Source organism: Pipistrellus kuhlii, unplaced genomic scaffold (genome assembly GCF_014108245.1).
Source record: "Pipistrellus kuhlii isolate mPipKuh1 unplaced genomic scaffold, mPipKuh1.p scaffold_m20_p_18, whole genome shotgun sequence".
Lineage (NCBI taxonomy): Eukaryota > Metazoa > Chordata > Mammalia > Chiroptera > Vespertilionidae > Pipistrellus > Pipistrellus kuhlii.
The window spans coordinates 10,902,935-10,923,285 of NW_023425493.1; the positions used below are offsets into that span (position 1 = coordinate 10,902,935).

At 48.2% G+C, this 20,351-nt stretch overlaps 1 protein-coding gene across 7 annotated transcripts in view; it reads left to right on the top strand.

The window, feature by feature from the left end:
* The window catches only part of HHAT (hedgehog acyltransferase), a 180,569-nt gene that overhangs the window by 38,538 nt on the left and 121,680 nt on the right, over positions 1–20,351 (top strand). For all 7 annotated transcript variants that reach the window (XM_036442637.2, XM_036442641.2, XM_036442640.2 and 4 more), the window contains exon 7: positions 7,705–7,876. In XM_036442637.2, the coding sequence (XP_036298530.1) occupies positions 7,705–7,876 (172 nt within the window). The remainder of the gene's footprint in view (positions 1–7,704; positions 7,877–20,351) is intronic.

Sequence of the window (20,351 nt, forward strand, 5' to 3'; positions counted from 1 at the left end):
TGGTCAATGTACATTGGTTGCAGGCACATCCCTAGTGTGGGTTGTGCAGAAGGCACTGATTGATGTTTCTCTCTCAGCGATGTTTCTAGCTCTCTTTTTCTCTCCCTTCCTCTCTGTAAAAAATCAATAAAATATTGATATATATTATATCAATATATACACACACACACACACACACACACTTTTATTGATTTCAGAAAGGAAAGAAGAGGGAGAGAGAGATAGAAACATCAATGATGAGAGAGAATCATCGATTGGCTGCCTCCTGCACACCCCCACTAAGGATCAACTGGTTCATGGGTTGATGCTCAACCACTGAGCAACACTGCTGGCTGTCTTGATTTTTTTTTTTTTTAAATGTAAGAAATACATCAGGAAAATCAGCCCTCAAAACAAGCTTAACTTGTGCCAACCCTGATTCTCGAGGGACTGTGACACCAGGATTGATGACTGGGCACGGGGAGAACTCTTGGGGAGCCCCGCAGGACACTCCCGGGGAAAGAGGAAATTGGGTTCTCCTGGTCCTGCTTGCAAAGTAGTAAGAGAAGCTGTCTAAACTGTTGATTGGCAAATAGCATGTTCCCTCTTATTTTCACAAACTGCCATAGCCTGGGAACTGCTCAGGGCGATGGAGATGGGACGGAGGGTGGAGCTGGAGGGCTGGTGGGCAAGTGTATTTTTGCGTCTGGTGCCCGTGTCTGCCAGGACCCTGCTGGCCTTCTCTCCACAGCAACCTGGTTTGAAGCTCATGTCAAGCCTCCTTCCTCATTCCCACCTCACTTTTCCTCCCACTTAGATTTTTTCTTATTCCACGGCCAGCCTCATGGAACATGCTAATGTGGTTAATTCACCTACAGTGTTAGGAATTGAACTCCTAAACGGTTTTTCTCAGGGAGGTTCCTACCTCTCACCATCAAAACAAAATCCTGCTGAAACCAGTTTGGCTCATTGATAGAGCGTCGGCCTGCGGACTGGAAGGTCCCAGGTTCGATTCCGGTCAAAGGCATGTACATTGGTTGCGGGCACATCCCCAGTAGGGTGTGTGCAAGAGGCAGCAGTTAGAATGCTTCTAACTCTCTATCCCTCTCTCTTCCTCTCTTAAAAATAAATAAAATATATTAAAAAAAGCAAGGAACAAAATACTGATTGAAGTGAGAATAACGCACATGCACACACTACACAACTGTACATGCAGTACATGCATACACACAGAGAACACACACATGTACACAGTACACACCTGTGCAGACCCACATACACTCACACAGAGACACACATGCACACATTCACACACATGCATACATGCCTAGAAGTGCGGTTCAAAGTGCAGAGCCGATGTGGAACATTTTCAGAGGAGAAACGAAATGTGACCCCTGGAAAAGTCAGAGGGTTCTTAGACATCCCTTAATTCTGTCTTAAAAATTCCACTGTCCTCGAAAGTATATTCCTGCGTGATAACAATAATGTCTTGTTTTAGAAGTGCCCGTTAAATTATTTAGCTGTTTTTCCTCCGCACATCTGTAGGTGGCCTTGGTATTCTGAGCAGACACTGCTTAGCATGCGGATTTGCATACCGCAGTTTGGGCTGCATGGGATCCTTCTTTTGTCCTGAAGTAATTTTAAATCTGTTTGCCAATTCTGTTCAAAATTATTGTGTAAGACAGAGATGGGCAGTGATGACAGCGGATCTAACCCCCGTTCCCAAAGTGTGTTCCCTGGACTAGCAGCACCAGAGTCACCTGGGAGCGTTGGTGGCCGAGCAGATTCTCAGGCCTCACCCAGACCTGGCTCAGGGTGGGGATGGAGTGGGGCCAAGCCCCGTGGTTTCACAGGCCCTCCAGGTGGTGCTGATGAATCTAGAGGTTGAGAACCACTCTCCTAAGTGTTACGAAGCGAGTCCCCAAGAGATGGACCACCGGAGCCAATTTGATTAAGCATGCTAGAGTTTATTACAGATTCGAATCTGGACTCAAACCATGGCTGACGCAGCAGCCAGTAAACACCCAGGTAAGAGCCCCGATGGAGGGGCAGTCCCTCCAGAGCGCTCACACAAAAACACAGACAAACACACACCTACCGCGGCCAGTCAGGCTCTCCGGACCGGGGTCCCTCATGGTCCTGGCTGGGGATTCCAGTCATGATCCCCAAGGACCACCAGGGAGCCGAGTCCGATGCAATAAACAAAAGAACCATCTCCATGCTAGCATGGGCTATCCAACTCATGCCGGCAGCATGGCGGAAAAGAGCAAATTTCGCCCAGTCCAGGGGTTTTACTCAGGTCGGTGATGTCACTGCCTCGGCTAACCCTGATTGGCCCCTCAGGACTAAATTCTAAAGACTGGGGACAGCCTGCAGGTTGGTCCCCAGTCACACCCTGCTTGACATTGGATGTGGCCCTATCTTGCCCATAATACAAAAGCAGAACTAAAGGTTATCTACAGTTTCTACCCCTGAAGCTACTGAGTCAGTGGGAGTCAATCTCCTGCACTACCCTATTGTTCAAGCAAGTAATCGAAGGTCGAAGTCAGATAGCAAGGTTAAAATTCAAACAGCAGTTTTTACCCAAGTATGAGTGCTACCATATTTCACTAAGTGCCTCAGAAGATTGGGGTCCGGCGGGGGGGAGGGCACAGGCCTTCCAAGTTGTCTCTTTTACAGTCTCCTCTCCTCACTATTGAGAGTTTTTAATTCTTCCCAACGTTGCAGTCAATAACTTTTGGACCGAACACCCGAGTCCCCCTCCCCCCGCACCTCTCTGAAGCCAGGTAGTGATCTCAGAGAAGCATGGAAACATTATTTTCCTAACTAACTGCCTCCTGTCCATTGAGGAGCTTGGCCCTGTGGGAGGTGTGCTTCGTTCTTATGCGAATCATCCTTCTTTTCCTCTCTCCCCTGCTCCTCTGAAGGTGCCCCGTGTGGGGTCAGGCGGGGACCTGGAGGCCAGGCAGGTCCCCTCTCTGTCGCTCAGCAGCTCAGAGGTGAGCTTTGAGATGACTGCCACCTGAACTCACAGCCAAGGGCGCCCGTTCTCTTGAGTCTCAGTCTGGGGAGGAGGAGGCCTGGTGTCTTCCCCCAGGGACCCGGGGGTGGGGCCTGGGTGGCATCTGTGCCCTGGCTCTCTCTTTTCTAACCCTTTCAAATTGGACGTAATTTTCCAAATCAGGAAACCTCGGGAAAACAAACGGAAACCTTTGTCTACAATCGAGGAAGTCTCATAGAGAAGTTGGTCTAGAAAAGGCACAGTGTGCAGTGAGCTACAGGGCACAGGAGAATCCAGCCGGGAGGTTTCTGCAGAAGCCAGGGGCGCCTGCGGGGCACTTACCTCCCACGAGAAAAGGGGGTGGGAAGGGTGCGGCTGATGTAGGAAGCTGATCTAGTGGTGGGAGGGGCGTTTCAGAGAAGGGAAAGGCGGGGTGGGGGGTGGGGGGAAGAAGGCTAACTGGAAGGGCTTGTAAGCAGGGCTCGCTCTGAAGGACTGTCACACTGACACTCCCAGTTCTTAAGACGCACAGGTCCACGCTTACCATCGCCCGAGAGCAGGAAGTGGAGCTGCGCCACCAGGGGGCAGCAGAGTCCCACATAGAAATCTGCTAAGAGGACCTTGCTGGGCACAGCTCCGGGAGAAGGTCTCTCTCACCCGTTGTTTATAGTGGTCGGCAGACCGCGGCTCGGTTTGCCGCTCTGTTGACTAATGAGTTTGCCGACCACTGTCACATCACACCCTTTACCTCTTTGCACACAATATGCCACCATTGCCTAATCCTCACAGCTTCCAACTACATGGTAACATTTAGTCTAGTCCAGTGGTCGGCAAACTCATTAGTCAACAGAGCCGCAGTTTGCCGACCACTGGTTTAGCACATACATGGGCACACACAAGACGAGGGACGTAAGGAAGAGGTGTCCTCTGTCGTGGGAGGCACGTGGCGTTTGCACACAGCCATCACGAACAGGTGACACTTGCCTGCTAACAGGCCTCCGTGCCTTAACTTGAGGGTCACCTCTGATGGCATTTGGAGTTCCAGGCTCTGTTTTTTATTTGTTTGTTTGTTTTAATCTCATGGCCTGTGGAATCCAGATACTGAGCTAGGGGGGAGCCCTGGGCGGGGGCTGGGGGGGCCAGGAGGGAAAGGCGGGACGTGCTCTTTGTTTGCTCAGCGAGGAGCCCGGCCACCACACCTCCCTCTGAAGAGCTTGAATCACTCAGTGGGGGCTGGAGAGTGTGTGTGGTGAGTCACTCACCTTCCCTGTGACTCAGTTTCCTTTATCAGTTAAGTGGGAAGAAGAATAGTACCTCCCTCGCAGCCTTGAATAGAGATTAGATGAAACGAGTGTGTATACGGGGTGTGGCTTGACCCATGAACACTGTAAGGTGTTAACCATTACTGTTATTGTTACTCCGGGCATCCTGGGGTAAGTTTAGGCCAGAACGGAGACCCTGGGTGTCCAGCCTGGTGGGTGCAGCAGCAGGGAGTTCTGGGTAGTGTGCTGGTTTTATCCCTGCGAAGAGAAGCCCAGGCAGTTGCTGCAGGTCCCTGAGAGGCTGGGGCTGGCAAGAGCCGGATAGACAGTCAGTGTCCCTGACACACTGCTCAGGGTCTGGAGTGGGCTCTGCTTCCAGCATCGACCTGGAATAATACGGATTGTAATAAATAATACCGGCTGAACACTTGGTCCGAGCCAGGCCCTAGGAGAGAGCTGCTGGGGTTACTACCACTTTACAGGCGGTGACGCGGAGGCAGAGAGAGCGCATTGGGGTGGGAGGAGTAAAGGTGGGAGCCTTTTCCTGCCCATGTGCCGAGCTCCGGGCACTCAGAGAGAAGGTGCAGCGTGGTTTGTGGATATGCGGGTCCGGAGGCTCAGGCCGGCCAGACCAGGCCCCAGTCCTGGGGCAGCGGCACCCGCTCGCTGCTCTGGCAGACACCAGCCTGGGAGTCTGGACGCCTGGGGAGGGGCAGCCAGGGTCTGCCTGGGGAATGGCTTGCTGTGAGCAGAGGTATCACCTGTGGCCCCTGGCTGGCCACAGAGGGGTAAGCCGCGACTCCGATGCCCTTGACCCCAAGGCAGAGATTGGCGCCCGGGAGACACAGGCGAACGGCCGGCTAGGGGAAGGCGTTCGTTCAGGCGCTCAAACACTCGTATTATTCCTGTGAGGAGGAAAGGAAGTCTTCCTCATGGAAACTGTCATCCCTCATCATCATTCAACATTCCTTTTTATGCAATGTGCATGAAATGAGGTTTTAAAATACAATTTGCTTTAAAATGCACTTTGCAGACGAGCTAACGTGCATTTTTTTAGTGGCGCCTTGAATTCCCGCTGATGGCAGTTTCCAGTGGCCTCAAGGTTGGCACGCCCCCGGATTGGAAATATCTCGAATGAATTGCTTTGCACGTAGACAGGAGAGCAATCTGTGGACAGCACGTCCTTTCTTCCTGCCGGACTGACAGGGACCGAGGCTGGTTGTTTTTTTTTTTAAGTCAAAGGGAGGCTACTAGACTGAAGTTAAAAATAGACTGTGATAATGACCCGACTCTGAAGAAAGATAACCACTTTAAAATATATATATATTTTATGATTTTTTACAGAGAGGAAAGGAGAGGGATAGAGAGTTAAAAACATGCATGAGAGAGAAACATCCATCAGCTGCCTCCTGCACACTTCCCATTGGTATGTGCTCGCAAAACCAAGGTACATGCCCTTGACCGAAATCGAACCCAGAACCCTTTAGTTTGCAGGCCTATGCTCTATCCACTGAGCCAAATCAGTCAGGGCACTACTTTTTTTTTTTTTTTTTTTTTTAAATCATCACTCAAGGGCATACTTTTTATTGGGGGCAGGGGGAAGAGAGAGAGAGAGAGAAAGAGAGAGAGAGGCACTGATTGGTTGCCTCCCACCCTTGCCCCAATCTTGGATCGAACCCACAACCTTTTGGTGTACAGGATGATGCTCCAACCTACTGAGCCATCCGACCAGGGTAGTTACCACTGTCTTAGGTAAAAGCAAATAGAATGAAAAATTGGATTGTTCTCTGCCGTGTAGACATTTCTGTTACCCCGCATTCGGAGGCATCTAACCAGGACGGCTGGCTGAGCATTGCAGAGAAAGTCCCTTGTAGGCCCGTGGAGGCGTGGAGCTGGGCCTTCTTAACCCCGTGGGGAGTTTTGCCCTGAGGAGTGTCAGATCTAGAAAACGCCCACACTCCCTCTTGTTTTCTGTTGGTCGAGTGGTGTAAGGCTGAAATGGAATCCACTTCCTATCTTAGAGATTGCCGGTACATTTTGTCATCTTTGTGTTTTCAACTTTTGTGCATCCATGAACAGCAGGCAGGCAGGTGTGGCCACAGAACCAGGCAGCCAGGGCAAGACTTGGATTTTTGGGGTCTGAGTCGGGTATTGAGTCTACTCTGAGTGGTTTGTCTGTATCTATGAATAACCCAGACATCCCTGCGTCCCCTTTGACATCTGGCTCTGAATCGTTTCCTAAGTGTGCCCGGTGTCTGGTGGTCTGGGACGCCATGAGGGGAGAAGGGGAGGGTGAAGAATGTGCAGTACAGGGTACATAACGATCAGAGATTAACTACCACTCATCCAGGTGATGCGCTTAGTCCTTTGTTTATTATGTTAATCACCACAACATATATATTTCATTGATTTTTCACAGAGGAAGGGAGAGGGATAGAGAGTTAGAAACATCAATGGGAGAGAAACCTCCTACTGGGGATGTGCCCGCAAGGAAGCTACATGCCCTTGACTGGAATTGAATTGGGACCTTTCAGTCCACAGGCCGGCGCTCTATCCACTGAGGCAAACCCGTTAGGGCCAGATCCCATGTTCTTACCATGACCCTGTACCACCTGCTCAGCCAGAGACTGTTTCCTCTGCCTGGTTCAAACACAGCGTAAGCTCAGGTGACACACCCACACGTAATTTTCCCTTGTCCTTAGGCTCCACCTCTCATTTTGCCTCCCTCTCCCTCTCTCACACTCTCTCTCTCTCTCTCTCTCTCTCTCTCTCTCTCTCTCTCTCTCTTTCTCTCTCTCTCTCAAAAATATATTTTCTTGATTTTTTACAGAGAGAAAGGGAAAGGGATAGAAAGTCAGAAACATCGATGAGAGAGAAATGAGAAATATTCATCAGCTGCCTCTTGCACACCCCCTACTGGGGATGTGCCCGCAACCAAGGTACATGCCCTTGACTGGAATCAAACCCAGGACCTTTCAGTTCTCAGGCCAACGCTCTATCCACCGAGCCAAACCGGTTTTGGCATTATTTTGCCTTTCTCTTATCAGTCCTGGGCCCTTTCCTGCGTTGGCCCTATTTTTTTTTTTTTTTTTTTTTTATCAGCTTTAGAGGTGAGGGGGTGATGGGTGAAGACAGGAAGGGTGGCACTGAAACCCAAGAGGCCCCAGAGTCCCAGGTTTTTGGCAGGGTGGTTGCTGGTGTGAAGGTCTGTGGAACGCGGCTCGGCTCCTGGTTCTAGGCTGGCTGGTCAACCCCGTCCTGTTCTTACCTTGGGACAGGTTTCAGGCTCAGCCATGACTTTTTAGCCCAAGAACATGGAGTGCTCCCAAGGCAAACGAAACCAACCCTCTTTTCGCAGATACACAGTGACGCTTGAGGCAGCTCACTGAAACCCCTGTCTTGGGGACTGAAAGATTGGATAGACAGAGGTGCAATCTGATGACTTCTCTGTTTCCTCTGTAGATGAGGCAGCCAGAGAAGCGCCCCCTGAGGCTCAGCTTGCCCGTCCTGGCCCGGGGGCTGGGCCGCCTCTTTGTCTGCTGGTGCTTGGCTGAGCTGATGGTGCACCTCATGTACATGCACGCCATCTACGGCAGCGCCCCGCTCCTGAAGGCCGTCTCCTGCTGGACCCTAGGTAATCATGGGGATCGCCGTGGGAAGGAGCGGAGCAGCAGGAGCTGGCTGCAGAGGGAAGCTGGACGGGGGATACACAGGGGTGCAGTTGTCTTGGGCAAACCCTTTTAAAAAAAAATTTTTTTTTAATTGATTTCAGAGAGGAAGAGAGAGAGAGAAACATCAATGATGAGAGCAAATCATTGATCGGCTGCCTCCCACGTGCTCTCCCAATGGAGATGGAGCCTGCAACCGGAGCATGTGCCCTGACCGGGAATCGAACCGTGCGTGACCTCCTATTTCATAGGTCGATGCTCAACCACTGAGCCACGCCAGTTGGGCTTGGCCCCTTTTTCTTGCCTACCCATCTCATTATGTCAGCACGTAGGTGGCACTGAAGTCATTTCCTCCGCAGGACTGCCTCCAGGGTAGGACTTGGCTGCGGAGAAACCACTGCTCTTTGTTCCGCAGATTATAAAAGCACTGGCCGCGCCCCATTCTGAAGGAAAGCTCCTCTTCTCCCCGTTTGCTCTCCTTTGGAGCACACCCTGCATTCACCCAGCCCAGCGCTCCAATGGGGAGTGTGTGATTTTCCGGCCAGATTAAGCCGCTCCCTGCCGGGGGCCAGAGTACAAGCCTGACTCTTATCTGTTTGGTGATTTATAGAATAAAAAGACTACCCCGATTGTCCTTGGAGTCACACGTGCTTAATCAGACCCTTTTCAAGGAAGAGGTCTTTTTTCATGTTGGAAAAACACGGAGCTGTTTTGATGACAGTCTCTTCTTTCCAAACAAATCTTCCTTCCAGTTGGAGTAATTAACGTGCTAAGCTTTTAAGTAATTAACGTGCGATTAGACAAAACAGAATAAGATCAGATGATGGTTTATACCAGTGTTTTTCAACCTTTTTTGGGCAAAGGCACACTTGTTTCATGAAAAAAATCACGAGGCACACCACCATTAGAAAATGTTAAAAAATTTAACTCTGTGCCTATATTAACTATATATAAAGTAATTCTCTTGAATAGGAATCAAATAAACACAAAGAAAGTATTTTATAATTACTTTATTATGAAATATTAAGTAAACAAAATAGTGAAAAATTATAAAATTCTTGTCTTGTCTGCACCTACGGCACACCAGGCAACATCTCGCGGCACACTAGTGTGTTGAAAAACGCTGAAAAACGTTTGAAAAACGCTGGTTTATACTACACCTAACCCCAGTTGTACTGTATTCAATTTAAGAGGCCACATCGGTTGGGGTGATTTTATTTTATTTTATTTTTAAAAATTATTTTATTGATTTTTTACAGAGAGGAAGGGAGAGAGATAGAGAATCAGAAACATCGATCAGCTGCCTCCTGCATACCTCCTACTGGGGATGTGCCTGCAACCAAGGTATATGCCCTGGACCGGAATCAAACCTGGGACCCTTCAGTCCGCAGGCCGACACTCTATCCACTGAGCCAAACCAGCCTCGGAGGTTGGGGTGATTTTAATTAATGAGTAACAACGAAGACACAACTCAAGGCGAGGCTGAAGTTAACAGTGAAGCAGAGCTGTTATCTCAGCAGCCATTACCTCTCAGGCCAGCAGGAGGCCGTCCACCCGGGGACTCGGGGACTCACCAGTGATTCGCTTGTGTATCTGCCATTCATATGAAGAACTCACCGGAGTCCTAGAGGCCCCTTGTTAGTACCTGCAACCCCATCACCTTCTCTCAACCCCCCTCAAATACAAGTTCATGATTCTCCCCCCCCCTTTAAAAAATAATATATTTTATTGATTTTTTACAGAGAGGAAGGGTGTGGAATAGAGAGCTAGAAACATCGATGAAAGAGAAACATTGATCAGCTGCCTCCTGTACACCCCCTACTGTGGATGTGCCTGTAACCAATGTACATGCCCTTGACCGGAATTGAACCTGGGACCCTTCAGTCCGCAGACCGATACTCCATCCACTGAGCCAAACCGGTTTAGGCCGTGATTCCCTTTTTAAAAACCTTCTTGTAAAAATAAATGAAGACTCTTTTTAGAGCAGTTTTAGGTTTTCAGCAATATTCAGAGGGAAGAACAGAGATTTCCCATATGTCTCCCGACCCCCGCAACCCTCGCCCACTTCCCCACAGATTCTTTCCTTATCAAACCCACCAGAGCGGCACATTTGTTACAGCCTCTGACACATCATCCTCACCCAGAGTCCATGGTTCATGTTAGGATTTATGCTAGTGTTGTAGTCCGTTTGACAGATGTATAATGACACGTATCTACCGTTTATACACAGAACAATTTCGCAGCCTCAAAAGACTCTCTGCACTCTCTCTTCCTCCCTCCCCCCCCCCCACCTCCGTTCATTTCTGATTCTTTTACCATCTCCATAGCCTTACCTTTTCTAGAACGCCATACAGTTGGAGTCATACGGTATGCGGCTTTTTCAGAATGAATTATTTCATTTGATAATGTGGATGTAAGGTTTATCCACGTCTTTTCATGACTTTATAGCTCCGTTATTTTTAGTACTGAATATTATCCCATGGTCGGTGTGCAACACGTGTTATTTACCCATTCACCCCCTGAAGGGCCTGTTCGTTGATTCTGAGGTTGGTGATTATGAATAACGATGCTACAAGCGTCTGTGTGCAGAGTTTGTGTGGACAGGGAGTTTTCAGTTCCTCTGAGTAAATTCCGAGGAGTGCAATTTCAGGATTGTACGGTGAGAGAACGATTATTTTTGTAAGAAACTGCCAACTGTTTTTCCAAAGTGGCTGTTCCATTTTTCATTTCCACCAGTAGTGAATGAGTTCCTGTTGCTCCATGTCCTTGCTAGCATTTGGTGTTATCAGTGTTTTGGATTTAGGCCATCCTACTATAATAGGTGTGTAGTAGTATCTTGCTTTAGTTTGCAATTCCCTATTCACATATGATATGTGGAGCATCTTATCATGTGCTTATTTTCAGTGGTGGCCCTGAAGTTTGCAATATATTTACAACTAACCCAAGTTTGCAATATATTTACAACTAACCCACAAGGATAGTTTCACCATATACAGAATTTTAAGTTGGTATTTTTTTCTTTAAACACTATAAATAAATATTTCACTCTTCTCTCTTCTTGCTTGCATAGTTTCTGAGGAAAAGTTAGATGTTGTTCTTATCTCTGTTTACCTATAGGTTAGTTGTTGTTTTTTCTTCCTCTGGCTTCTTTCAGTATTTTCCCCCTTTATCTTTGATTTTCTGCTGTTTGAGTATAATAAACCTAGGGGTAGTTTTTTGGGCATTTATTCTGCTTGGTGGTCTCTGAGCTTCCTGGATCTTTGTTTTTTGTGTGGGACATTAATTTGGGGAACTTTTTAGTCACTATTGCTTTAAATACTGCTTCCCATTCTTCTCTGTTTCTTCTCCCTCTAGTATTGGCATTCAGGTATGTTCATGGCCAGGCTATGGCTAGGGGTCTTATACTTCAGATAGTCACCACAGACAGCACTGGAGGATTTCCCCTCAGCAGCAAACACGCCTGTGCACACATCTGTCAGCTGTCGATGCCTCTGAGGCCAGAGCAAAATGCAAAGATTAGGGTACCTTGTCCTGCAAAAAAGTTAGTACGCAGCTGGGAAGACAGGCAGATAGAACCACTCAAACCATCAGGTCCCTAAAAATCCGTGACCACCATCACTTCTAGCCGTTGGAGTTATCCATTGTCTTCAGATTCCCAGCCATTCTCCCTTCCAAGAGTCTCGTGTGGATCAAGTCTGGGCTCATGCCCGCATGGAAAAGGGACTAGTCAAGGTGTGTAAACATTTTTTACCACTGCGCTATTTGACTTGTGTGAAGTGAGACCTAATTTTGGGGTATTTTTGGATGGTTAGAACTCCACCAAGAAACAAGTATGATGAATTATTTCCTTCCAGCGTTTCTAGTAGGAACTCAGGCTTACTCTGTGTCATACAAATAAAATAAAAAAAAACAACCACCAAGGCACAGGATCTGATTATGCTAGCAAATCTCTTTCCTTTTCTGTGGATCTACAAACAAGACCTTAAGTGCCATTTGCTTTGTGCTCCTAATCCTCTATTCCATCTCCAGCCACATTAGTGTAAGCTCTGTTGCAAATATCATGAACCATGGAATCGTGGGGATGGAAACTAGAAACTTCAGAGAGCACTCGGTTCAAGGCCCTCTTCTTACATCATCCGGGGCAGCTCCTGGGAAGCACGTGCCAGAAGCACGGACTGGACTGATGGAGCCAGTGCCCCGAATGGTTGTCCAGGGCAGCGGAATAGGGGCTAGAGTTTGAAAGTCCAATGAGATTTGAGGTGGATAACCAGAGTCATGAGAATCGGAGGCCGTTCTGAATTGCTGGAACAGAATTCTGCAGGTGAAGGTTCCGTTTAGAAGTAATACTGACTAAGCCAGATGATTAAATTTAAACCTAGGGTTACAAGGCAGATTAAAAATGACCACAGGGAGACTGCCTGGGAATTATAAGTATGCTGGCTTCCCCAGACTTCTGCCTGTAGGGAGTTGAAGGGATTCCAGGGCTGATCAAGGACAAAGATATGAGCATGAGGTGGCAGTCGCACACACAAGCTTTATTTGGGTGATGCTCTGAGGGGTTTGCATTCGGGGGAATTGCACCTAATTCTATCTCAGAGCACCTAATGCAGTGGTTCTCAACTTTTCTAATCATAATTTAAATAGCTGTGTTTTCCTATGGTCTTAGGCAACGCTGCTAGTGGTTTTCAACCTTCGCGACCCACAGGTTGAGAACCGCTGCTATAGAGCCTAAGACAATCAGAAAACACAGACATTTACATGACAATTCATAACAGTAGCAAAATTACAGTTATGAGGTAACAACCAACGAAAGTAATTTTATGGTCGGGGGTCACCACAGCACGAGGAACTGTATTAAAGGGCCGTGGCATTCGAAAGGCTGAGAACCACTGTGCTAATGGGACATGGTGCATGAAGGCGCTCTTAGCTGAGGACAGAGCGTCCTGAGGCACCCTGGGGGCATGGCCGATGATCTGTGGCGGTGATTTGAGCGGCGGTGTTTGTACAGGTCGGAAAGGTATGTTGTCTTTTGTTTTGACATGGAGTGTAGAGGGTGTTTCTGGAGATATATTGAGAGGTAGAGTGATTGACTGATACCTAGTTGGCCAAGGACACTCTTGGGTTTGGTGGCAAAGCAAGTCTCATCCGGGGGACTCCTCAGTCCTGGACGGACTGGGACCATTGCTCCCTCCATATGAGAGCTCAGAATTGAGTACAGAGCAAATGTAAGTGGTGCTTTTGCAGGACCAAACATATGCTTTAAGATTGCGTTTATGACACACAATAGGGTGGCGAAGGCCTGGGGTGGGGCAGGAATCAGGTGGAGGGGGTAATGGGGGAAAAAATAGAGGGACAGCTGCTCTGTAATACTCCTAACAATAGAGATTAAAAAAAATATATTGTGTTTATAAAGAATGGCTTCCCAAAGAGGAGGCACTCAAACTGTTTGCAGGGTCCAGGCTTGTACAGAGCAACTTCCTGTAAAGTGGAGATTGTTGGGAAGGCCCTCCAGGCTCCAGATCCTCTGGGCTGTCTTCTCCCCCTGGTCCAGGTATTTCTTTGGAGGTGAGACATTGGGGAGATTACAAACTCTGGAATTTTAGAGCCTCACAGGCTGTCTGACGCCCCCATTTTACAGATTAGGCAATGGAGGCTCAGAGAAGGTCAGTGGCCTTTCCAAGGTCACAGCCTGTTGGTGGCCACATGCAGGTGTGAGCCCAGTGTGTGGATTTCCAGGCCCGGTTCCTTCTGCTGCCCTCACTCCCTCCCGTTTGGTGCTGGTGCCTTGCCTCACGGTGTGTGTGTGTGTGGGGGCACTGCTCAGTGAGCCGTGCCAGGGAGGACTGGTGTGGGCTTCTCCTGTGAAGTGTGTGAGTATGGACGCTGTGGATACCCCTACCTCAGGGAGAGGATGTGTGCGTGATGCACAGGGACAGTAGGAGGGAGGATGAGGAGAAGGACCGGTGTCCAGTCTTCCAAGTGCAGTTGGTTTTAGATCAGCAGCCAGGGGCTGACTGGCCCGAGAATCTGAGAGCTGCAGATGGGGCCTCCTGGGGAGCTCAGTGGGAGATCTGCAGGCAGGACACTTGGTAACTGTTTTCACGGAGGCGCAGGTCCCAGAGTCTCCGCCAGAGAGGACCTTGCTCGCTCTTCTGAGCATTTTTCTCTGCGCCCTCCTGACGCCCAGCTGTTACCCAAATGAGTTTTTAATGACGGCCACTTGCTCACCAGGGAGCACACCAGCGGTGCAGACAATGGAAAACGGGGCTGTGCAGTCTCCCCAGGCGCCTCCCTCCGCCCCTTTCTTCCCACTGCCTTTGGGTTCGAGTGCAGTTTATTTACTAGGGTTCACTCATTGTCCTTTTCTCCTTAATACCTACTTCTTAGACTTAATATATTCTGAATTTTTCCTTGCGTGATGAAATATTCTTTTATTTTTTCCATTTTTAAGTGTATTTTTTATTGTTGATAGTGTTATCTCCTATCCCTCCTTTTCCCCTTCCTTCTCCCAGCCTGTGGCCTCCCCCTCCCCCGGCCAGGTCTTCACTCACCTATTGCCCGTGACCATGGGCTACGCATCTAAGTATATAAGTTATTTGGTTTATGTCTCCCTGACCTCTTTTAGACTCTATGTCTTAGAGTATGATGTTACCAGTCGTATGGTGTTCCTTTCTACAGTTTTGCTGTTATTTAGTTAACGATTCCCTGTGGCTGATCACTGTTTACAATTTTGCCATGTTATAAATAACTAGAGACCGGTGCACGAAATTTGTGCACAGGCCTGGCCAGCAATCAGAGCCGATCAGGTTCCCCGTCTCCCCACTTCCCGGCCTCCTCCTTCCCTAGCTCCCTCAGTGTCCCACCACCTCCGCTTGTCACCTGCCATGTTCCACACTGCCCCTTGGTGGTCAGCACATGTCATAGCGAGCGAGTGAACTCCCAGTCTCCTGGTTGAACTCCCGAGGGGACACTTTGCATATTAGCTTTTTTAAAAAAAAATATATATTTTATTGATTTTTTTTTTTTCAGAGAGGAAGAGAGAGGAATAGAGAGTTAGAAACATCAATGAGAGAGAATCATTGATCAGCTGCCTCTTGCACAACCCCTACTGGGGATGTGCCCGCAACCAAGGTACATGCCCTTGACCGGAATCAAACCTGGGGCTTTTCAGTCTGCAGGCTGATGCTCTATCCACTGAGCCAAACTGGTTTTGGCTGCATATTAGCTATCTATCTATCTATCTATCTATCTATCCTTGGACGAGTTTGCAGAAGCCTTTTTGAACCTCATCCCTGACGGTTTCCAAGGGTGATTTCCTAGGTCAGGGGCTTTGGCCACTCATTGCCAAACCAGACTTGAGGGCCATTTTTCATTCCTAGTGTCGGCAGAGCTGGAGAGTGGGCGTGAGGACTGTGTTTCCAGGCAGCGGGATTTCTGTGTAGAAGGTGTGCACCCCCCACCTTTGGCCCATCATCCTCTTCTCCTGATTCTCCTTTGCCACTCCCCGCCTTGTGGGGTTTTAAAACATCCCTTTGCCATCGGACGGCCGTGGGCTTTGTGTCTGTGTTCGGAGAAAGCAGCTGTCAGCTGCCATCTGAGCAGTGGACTGTGGGGGAGCGGGAGGGGCCTGAGGGAGCTGCTGCCGCCGGTGGGTGTGGACGGGAGCCTGACCTCATCTCCAGCATTTCCATCTGAGCTCTTCCTGGAGACAGCCAGTGCCTCCTGCAGCTGGATTTGCATGAATGCTGGGGCTACAAATCTACCACTTAGGGGTACCAGTCTTCAGGCAGGACAAACCTCTCTCCTCCCTCAAGATACATTGTGTTCTGAGCTTTTCAGGTACCTCTTACCAGATTGTGGAAACACTATATATTCATGCAGGACTTGAAGCGTGGTGCGCTAGCCACGGTGAGCCAATTGAGACTCAGACTCGGGGGTTTGGGGAGTGGAGTGTAGAGGCTGGTTGAGAACGCTGTGACTTACTGAAAAGCAGCCCAGCTCTGTAGCAGTGATGGCTTCCCACGGTGCTCAGTACTCGAATAAAACCTGGCCGATCCTCCGTAACAAAACACCATAAGGTCTGGCTCCTACCCACTGCCCCGACGGGTCTCCTGCCATCTTCCCCTCTGCCCGCTGCCCTTCCTTGTTGGCCATCCCTTCCTGCAGGAGGGCTCTTCCTCTTCATCGTCGTGTGACAGCTTGTCTTTCCCATCTTAGCTTAAATGTCTTTTCCTAAGACAAGCTTCCCCTGGCGACTCAAACAGAAATAGCCAGCCAGCACGTTACGCCACCTGGCCCATCCTCCACACGGGGCTCGGCGCCAGCAGCAGTTGGCCTTGCCTGTCTCTCACGATTGAACGTACGTCCTGTGGAAGTAGCAGCCTCATTTAAATCGGCCGTCGTGGTGCCCCGGCACCCAGGCTCAACGCAGCTGCTATTGACACTCTGTGAATAATTGTTATACACAGATCACACAGGCGATCAGGCACGTTCCCTTACGTTGGGGAAGAGTAGGTGCCCTCAGCACACTCACCTGGGGTCGGAAGAGATCTGAGTTTTAGTCTTAAGCCCTCTGCCCTCTCGTTCTGGGACCTCGGAAAAACCACCTACAACATCTGAATCTCTGTCCCTCTCTGAAAATGAGAATCATAGCTGTGCCTGGGCCAGCTCAGCCAAGGGTTCAGCGAGCCTGAGGGAGGGCCGGAGAAGGATGAAGAAAAGACAGACGAAGAGAATAAGCTGAGTCTTTGGTGGACCTTCTGTGCCTGGCTGCGGCCACAGAGAAGGATCCAGACTTTATTTTATAGCCAGAGGTAAACAAGGTAGTGGTCACCGTAGTTACAATGTTCTTGTGAATTTCACTTGTTTGGGCAGCACTTGCTGCACCTCCCACAGCCCATTAGCTACCCAGGAAAGATCTAGGGAGCAGTCATAAGATCAAGCTTAATTATGTATAATGACACTATCAAGCTTGGCTGAGCTGATGGTGCACCTCATGTACATGCACGCCATCTATCGCAGCACCCCGCTCCTGAAGGCCGTCTCCTGCTGGACCCTAGGTAATCATGGGGATCGCCGTGGGAAGGAGCGGAGCGGCAGAAGCTGGCTGCAGAGGGAAGCTGGACGGGGGATACACAGGGGTGCAGTTGTCTTGGGCAAACCCTTTAAAAAAAAATTTTTTTTTATTGATTTCAGAGAGGAAGAGAGAGAGAGAAACATCAATGATGAGAGCAAATCATTGATCGGCTGCCTCCCACGTGCTCCCCCAATGGAGATGGAGCCTGCAACCGGAGCATGTGCCCTGACCGGGAATCGAACCGTGCATGACCTCCTATTTCCTAGGTCGATGCTCAACCACTGAACCACGCCAGTTGGGCTTGGCCCCTTTTTCTTGCCTACCCATCTCATTATGTCAGCACGTAGGTGGCACTGAAGTCATTTCCTCCGCAGGACTGCCTCCAGGGTAGGACTTGGCTACGGAGAAACCACTGCTCTTTGTTCCGCAGATTATAAAAGCACTGGCCTTGCCCCATTCTGAACGAAAGCTCCTCTTCTCCCCGTTTGCTCTCCTTTGGAGCACACCCTGCATTCACCCAGCCCAGCGCTCCAATGTGTGATTTTCCGGCCAGATTAAGCCGCTGCCTGCCGGGGGCCAGAGTACAAGCCTGACTCTTATCTGTTTGGTGATTTATAGATTAAAAAGACTACCCCGATTGTCCTTGGAGTCACACGTGCTTAATCAGACCCGTTTCAAGGAAGAGGTCTTTTTTCATGTTGGAAAAACACGGAGCTGTTTTGATGACAGTCTCTTCTTTCCAAACAAATCTTCCTTCCAGTTGGAGTAATTAACGTGCTAAGCTTTTAAGTAATTAACGTGCGATTAGACAAAACAGAATAAGATCAGATGATGGTTTATACCAGTGTTTTTCAACCTTTTTTGGGCAAAGGCACACTTGTTTCATGAAAAAAATCACGAGGCACACCACCATTAGAAAATGTTAAAAAATTTAACTCTGTGCCTATATTGACTATATATAAAGTAATTCTCTTGAATAGGAATCAAATAAACACAAAGAAAGTATTTTATAATTACTTTATTATGAAATATTAAGTAAACAAAATAGTGAAAAATTATAAAATTCTTGTCTTGTCTGCACCTACGGCACACCAGGCAACATCTCGCGGCACACTAGTGTGTTGAAAAACGCTGAAAAAACGTTTGAAAAACGCTGGTTTATACTACACCTAACGGTTGAAAAACGCTGGTTTATACTACACCTAACCCCAGTTGTACTGTATTCAATTTAAGAGGCCACATCGGTTGGGGTGATTTTATTTTATTTTATTTTTAAAAATTATTTTATTGATTTTTTACAGAGAGGAAGGGAGAGAGATAGAGAATCAGAAACATCAATCAGCTGCCTCCTGCACACCTCCTACTGGGGATGTGCCTGCAACCAAGGTATATGCCCTGGACCGGAATCAAACCTGGGACCCTTCAGTCCTCCGCAGGCCGACGCTCTATCCACTGAGCCAAACCAGCCTCGGAGGTTGGGGTGATTTTAATTAATGAGTAACAACGAAGACCCAACTCAAGGCGAGGCTGAAGTTAACAGTGAAGCAGAGCTGTTATCTCAGCAGCCATTACCTCTCAGGCCAGCAGGGGGCCGTCCACCCAGGGACTCGGGGACTCACCAGTGATTCGCTTGTGTATCTGCCATTCATATGAAGAACTCACCGGAGTCCTAGAGGCCCCTTGTTAGTACCTGCAACCCCATCACCTTCTCTCAACCCCCCTCAAATACAAGTTCATGATCCCCCTCCCTTTTAAAAAAAATATATTTTATTGATTTTTTACAGAGAGGAAGGGAGTGGAATAGAGAGCTAGAAACATCGATGAAAGAGAAACATTGATCAGCTGCCTCCTGTACACCCCCTACTGTGGATGTGCCTGTAACCAATGTACATGCCCTTGACCGGAATTGAACCTGGGACCCTTCAGTCCGCAGACCGATACTCCATCCACTGAGCCAAACCGGTTTAGGCCGTGATTCCCTTTTTAAAAACCTTCTTGTAAAAATAAATGAAGACTCTTTTTAGAGCAGTTTTAGGTTTTCAGCAATATTCAGAGGGAAGAACAGAGATTTCCCATATGTCTCCCGACCCCCGCAACCCTCGCCCACTTCCCCACAGATTCTTTCCTTATCAAACCCACCAGAGCGGCACATTTGTTACAGCCTCTGACACATCATCCTCACCCAGAGTCCATGGTTCATGTTAGGATTTATGCTAGTGTTGTAGTCCGTTTGACAGATGTATAATGACACGTATCTACCGTTTATACACAGAACAATTTCGCAGCCTCAAAAAACTCTCTGCACTCTCTCTTCCTCCCTTCCCTCCCCCCCCTCACCTCCGTTCATTTCTGATCCTTTTACCATCTCCATAGCCTTACCTTTTCTAGAACGCCATACAGTTGGAGTCATACGGTATGCGGCTTTTTCAGAATGAGTTATTTCATTTGATAATGTGGATGTAAGGTTTATCCACGTCTTTTCATGACTTTATAGCTCCGTTATTTTTAGTACCGAATATTATCCCATGGCCGGTGTGCAACACGTGTTATTTACCCATTCACCCCCTGAAGGGCCTGTTCGTTGATTCTGAGGTTAGTGATTATGAATAAGGGTGCTACAAGCATCTGTGTGCAGTTTGTGTGGACAGGGAGTTTTCAGTTCCTCTGAGTAAATTCCGAGGAGTGCAATTTCAGGATTGTACGTTGAGAGAACGATTATTTTAAAAATATATTTTATTGATTTTGTACAGAGAGGAAGGGAGAGAGATAGAGAGCTAGAAACATCGATGAGAGAGAATCATCGATCAGCCGCCTCCTGCACACCCCCTACTGGGGATATGCCCGCAACCAAGGTACATGCCCTCGACCGGAATCGAATCCGGGTCCCTTCAGTCCCCAAGCCGACGCTCTATCCATTGAGTCAAACCGGTTTCAGCGAGAATGATTATTTTTGTAAGAAACTGCCAACTGTTTTTCCAAAGTGGCTGTTCCATTTTTCATTTCCACCAGTAGTGAATGAGTTCCTGTTGCTCCATGTCCTTGCTAGCATTTGGTGTTATCCAGTGTTTTGGATTTAGGCCATCCTACTAAGTGTGTAGTAGTATCTTGCTTTAGTTTGCAATTCCCTATTCGCATATGATATGTGGAGCATCTTATCATGTGCTTATTTTTAGTAGTGGCCCTGAAGTTTGCAATATATTTACAACTAACCCAAGCCCACAAGAATAGTTTCACCATATACAGAATTTTAGGTTGGTATTTTTTTCTGTAAACACGATAAATATTTCATTCTTCTCCTTGCTTGCATAGTTTCTGAGGAAAAGTTAGATGTTGTTCTTATCTCTGTTTACCTATAGGTTAGGTGA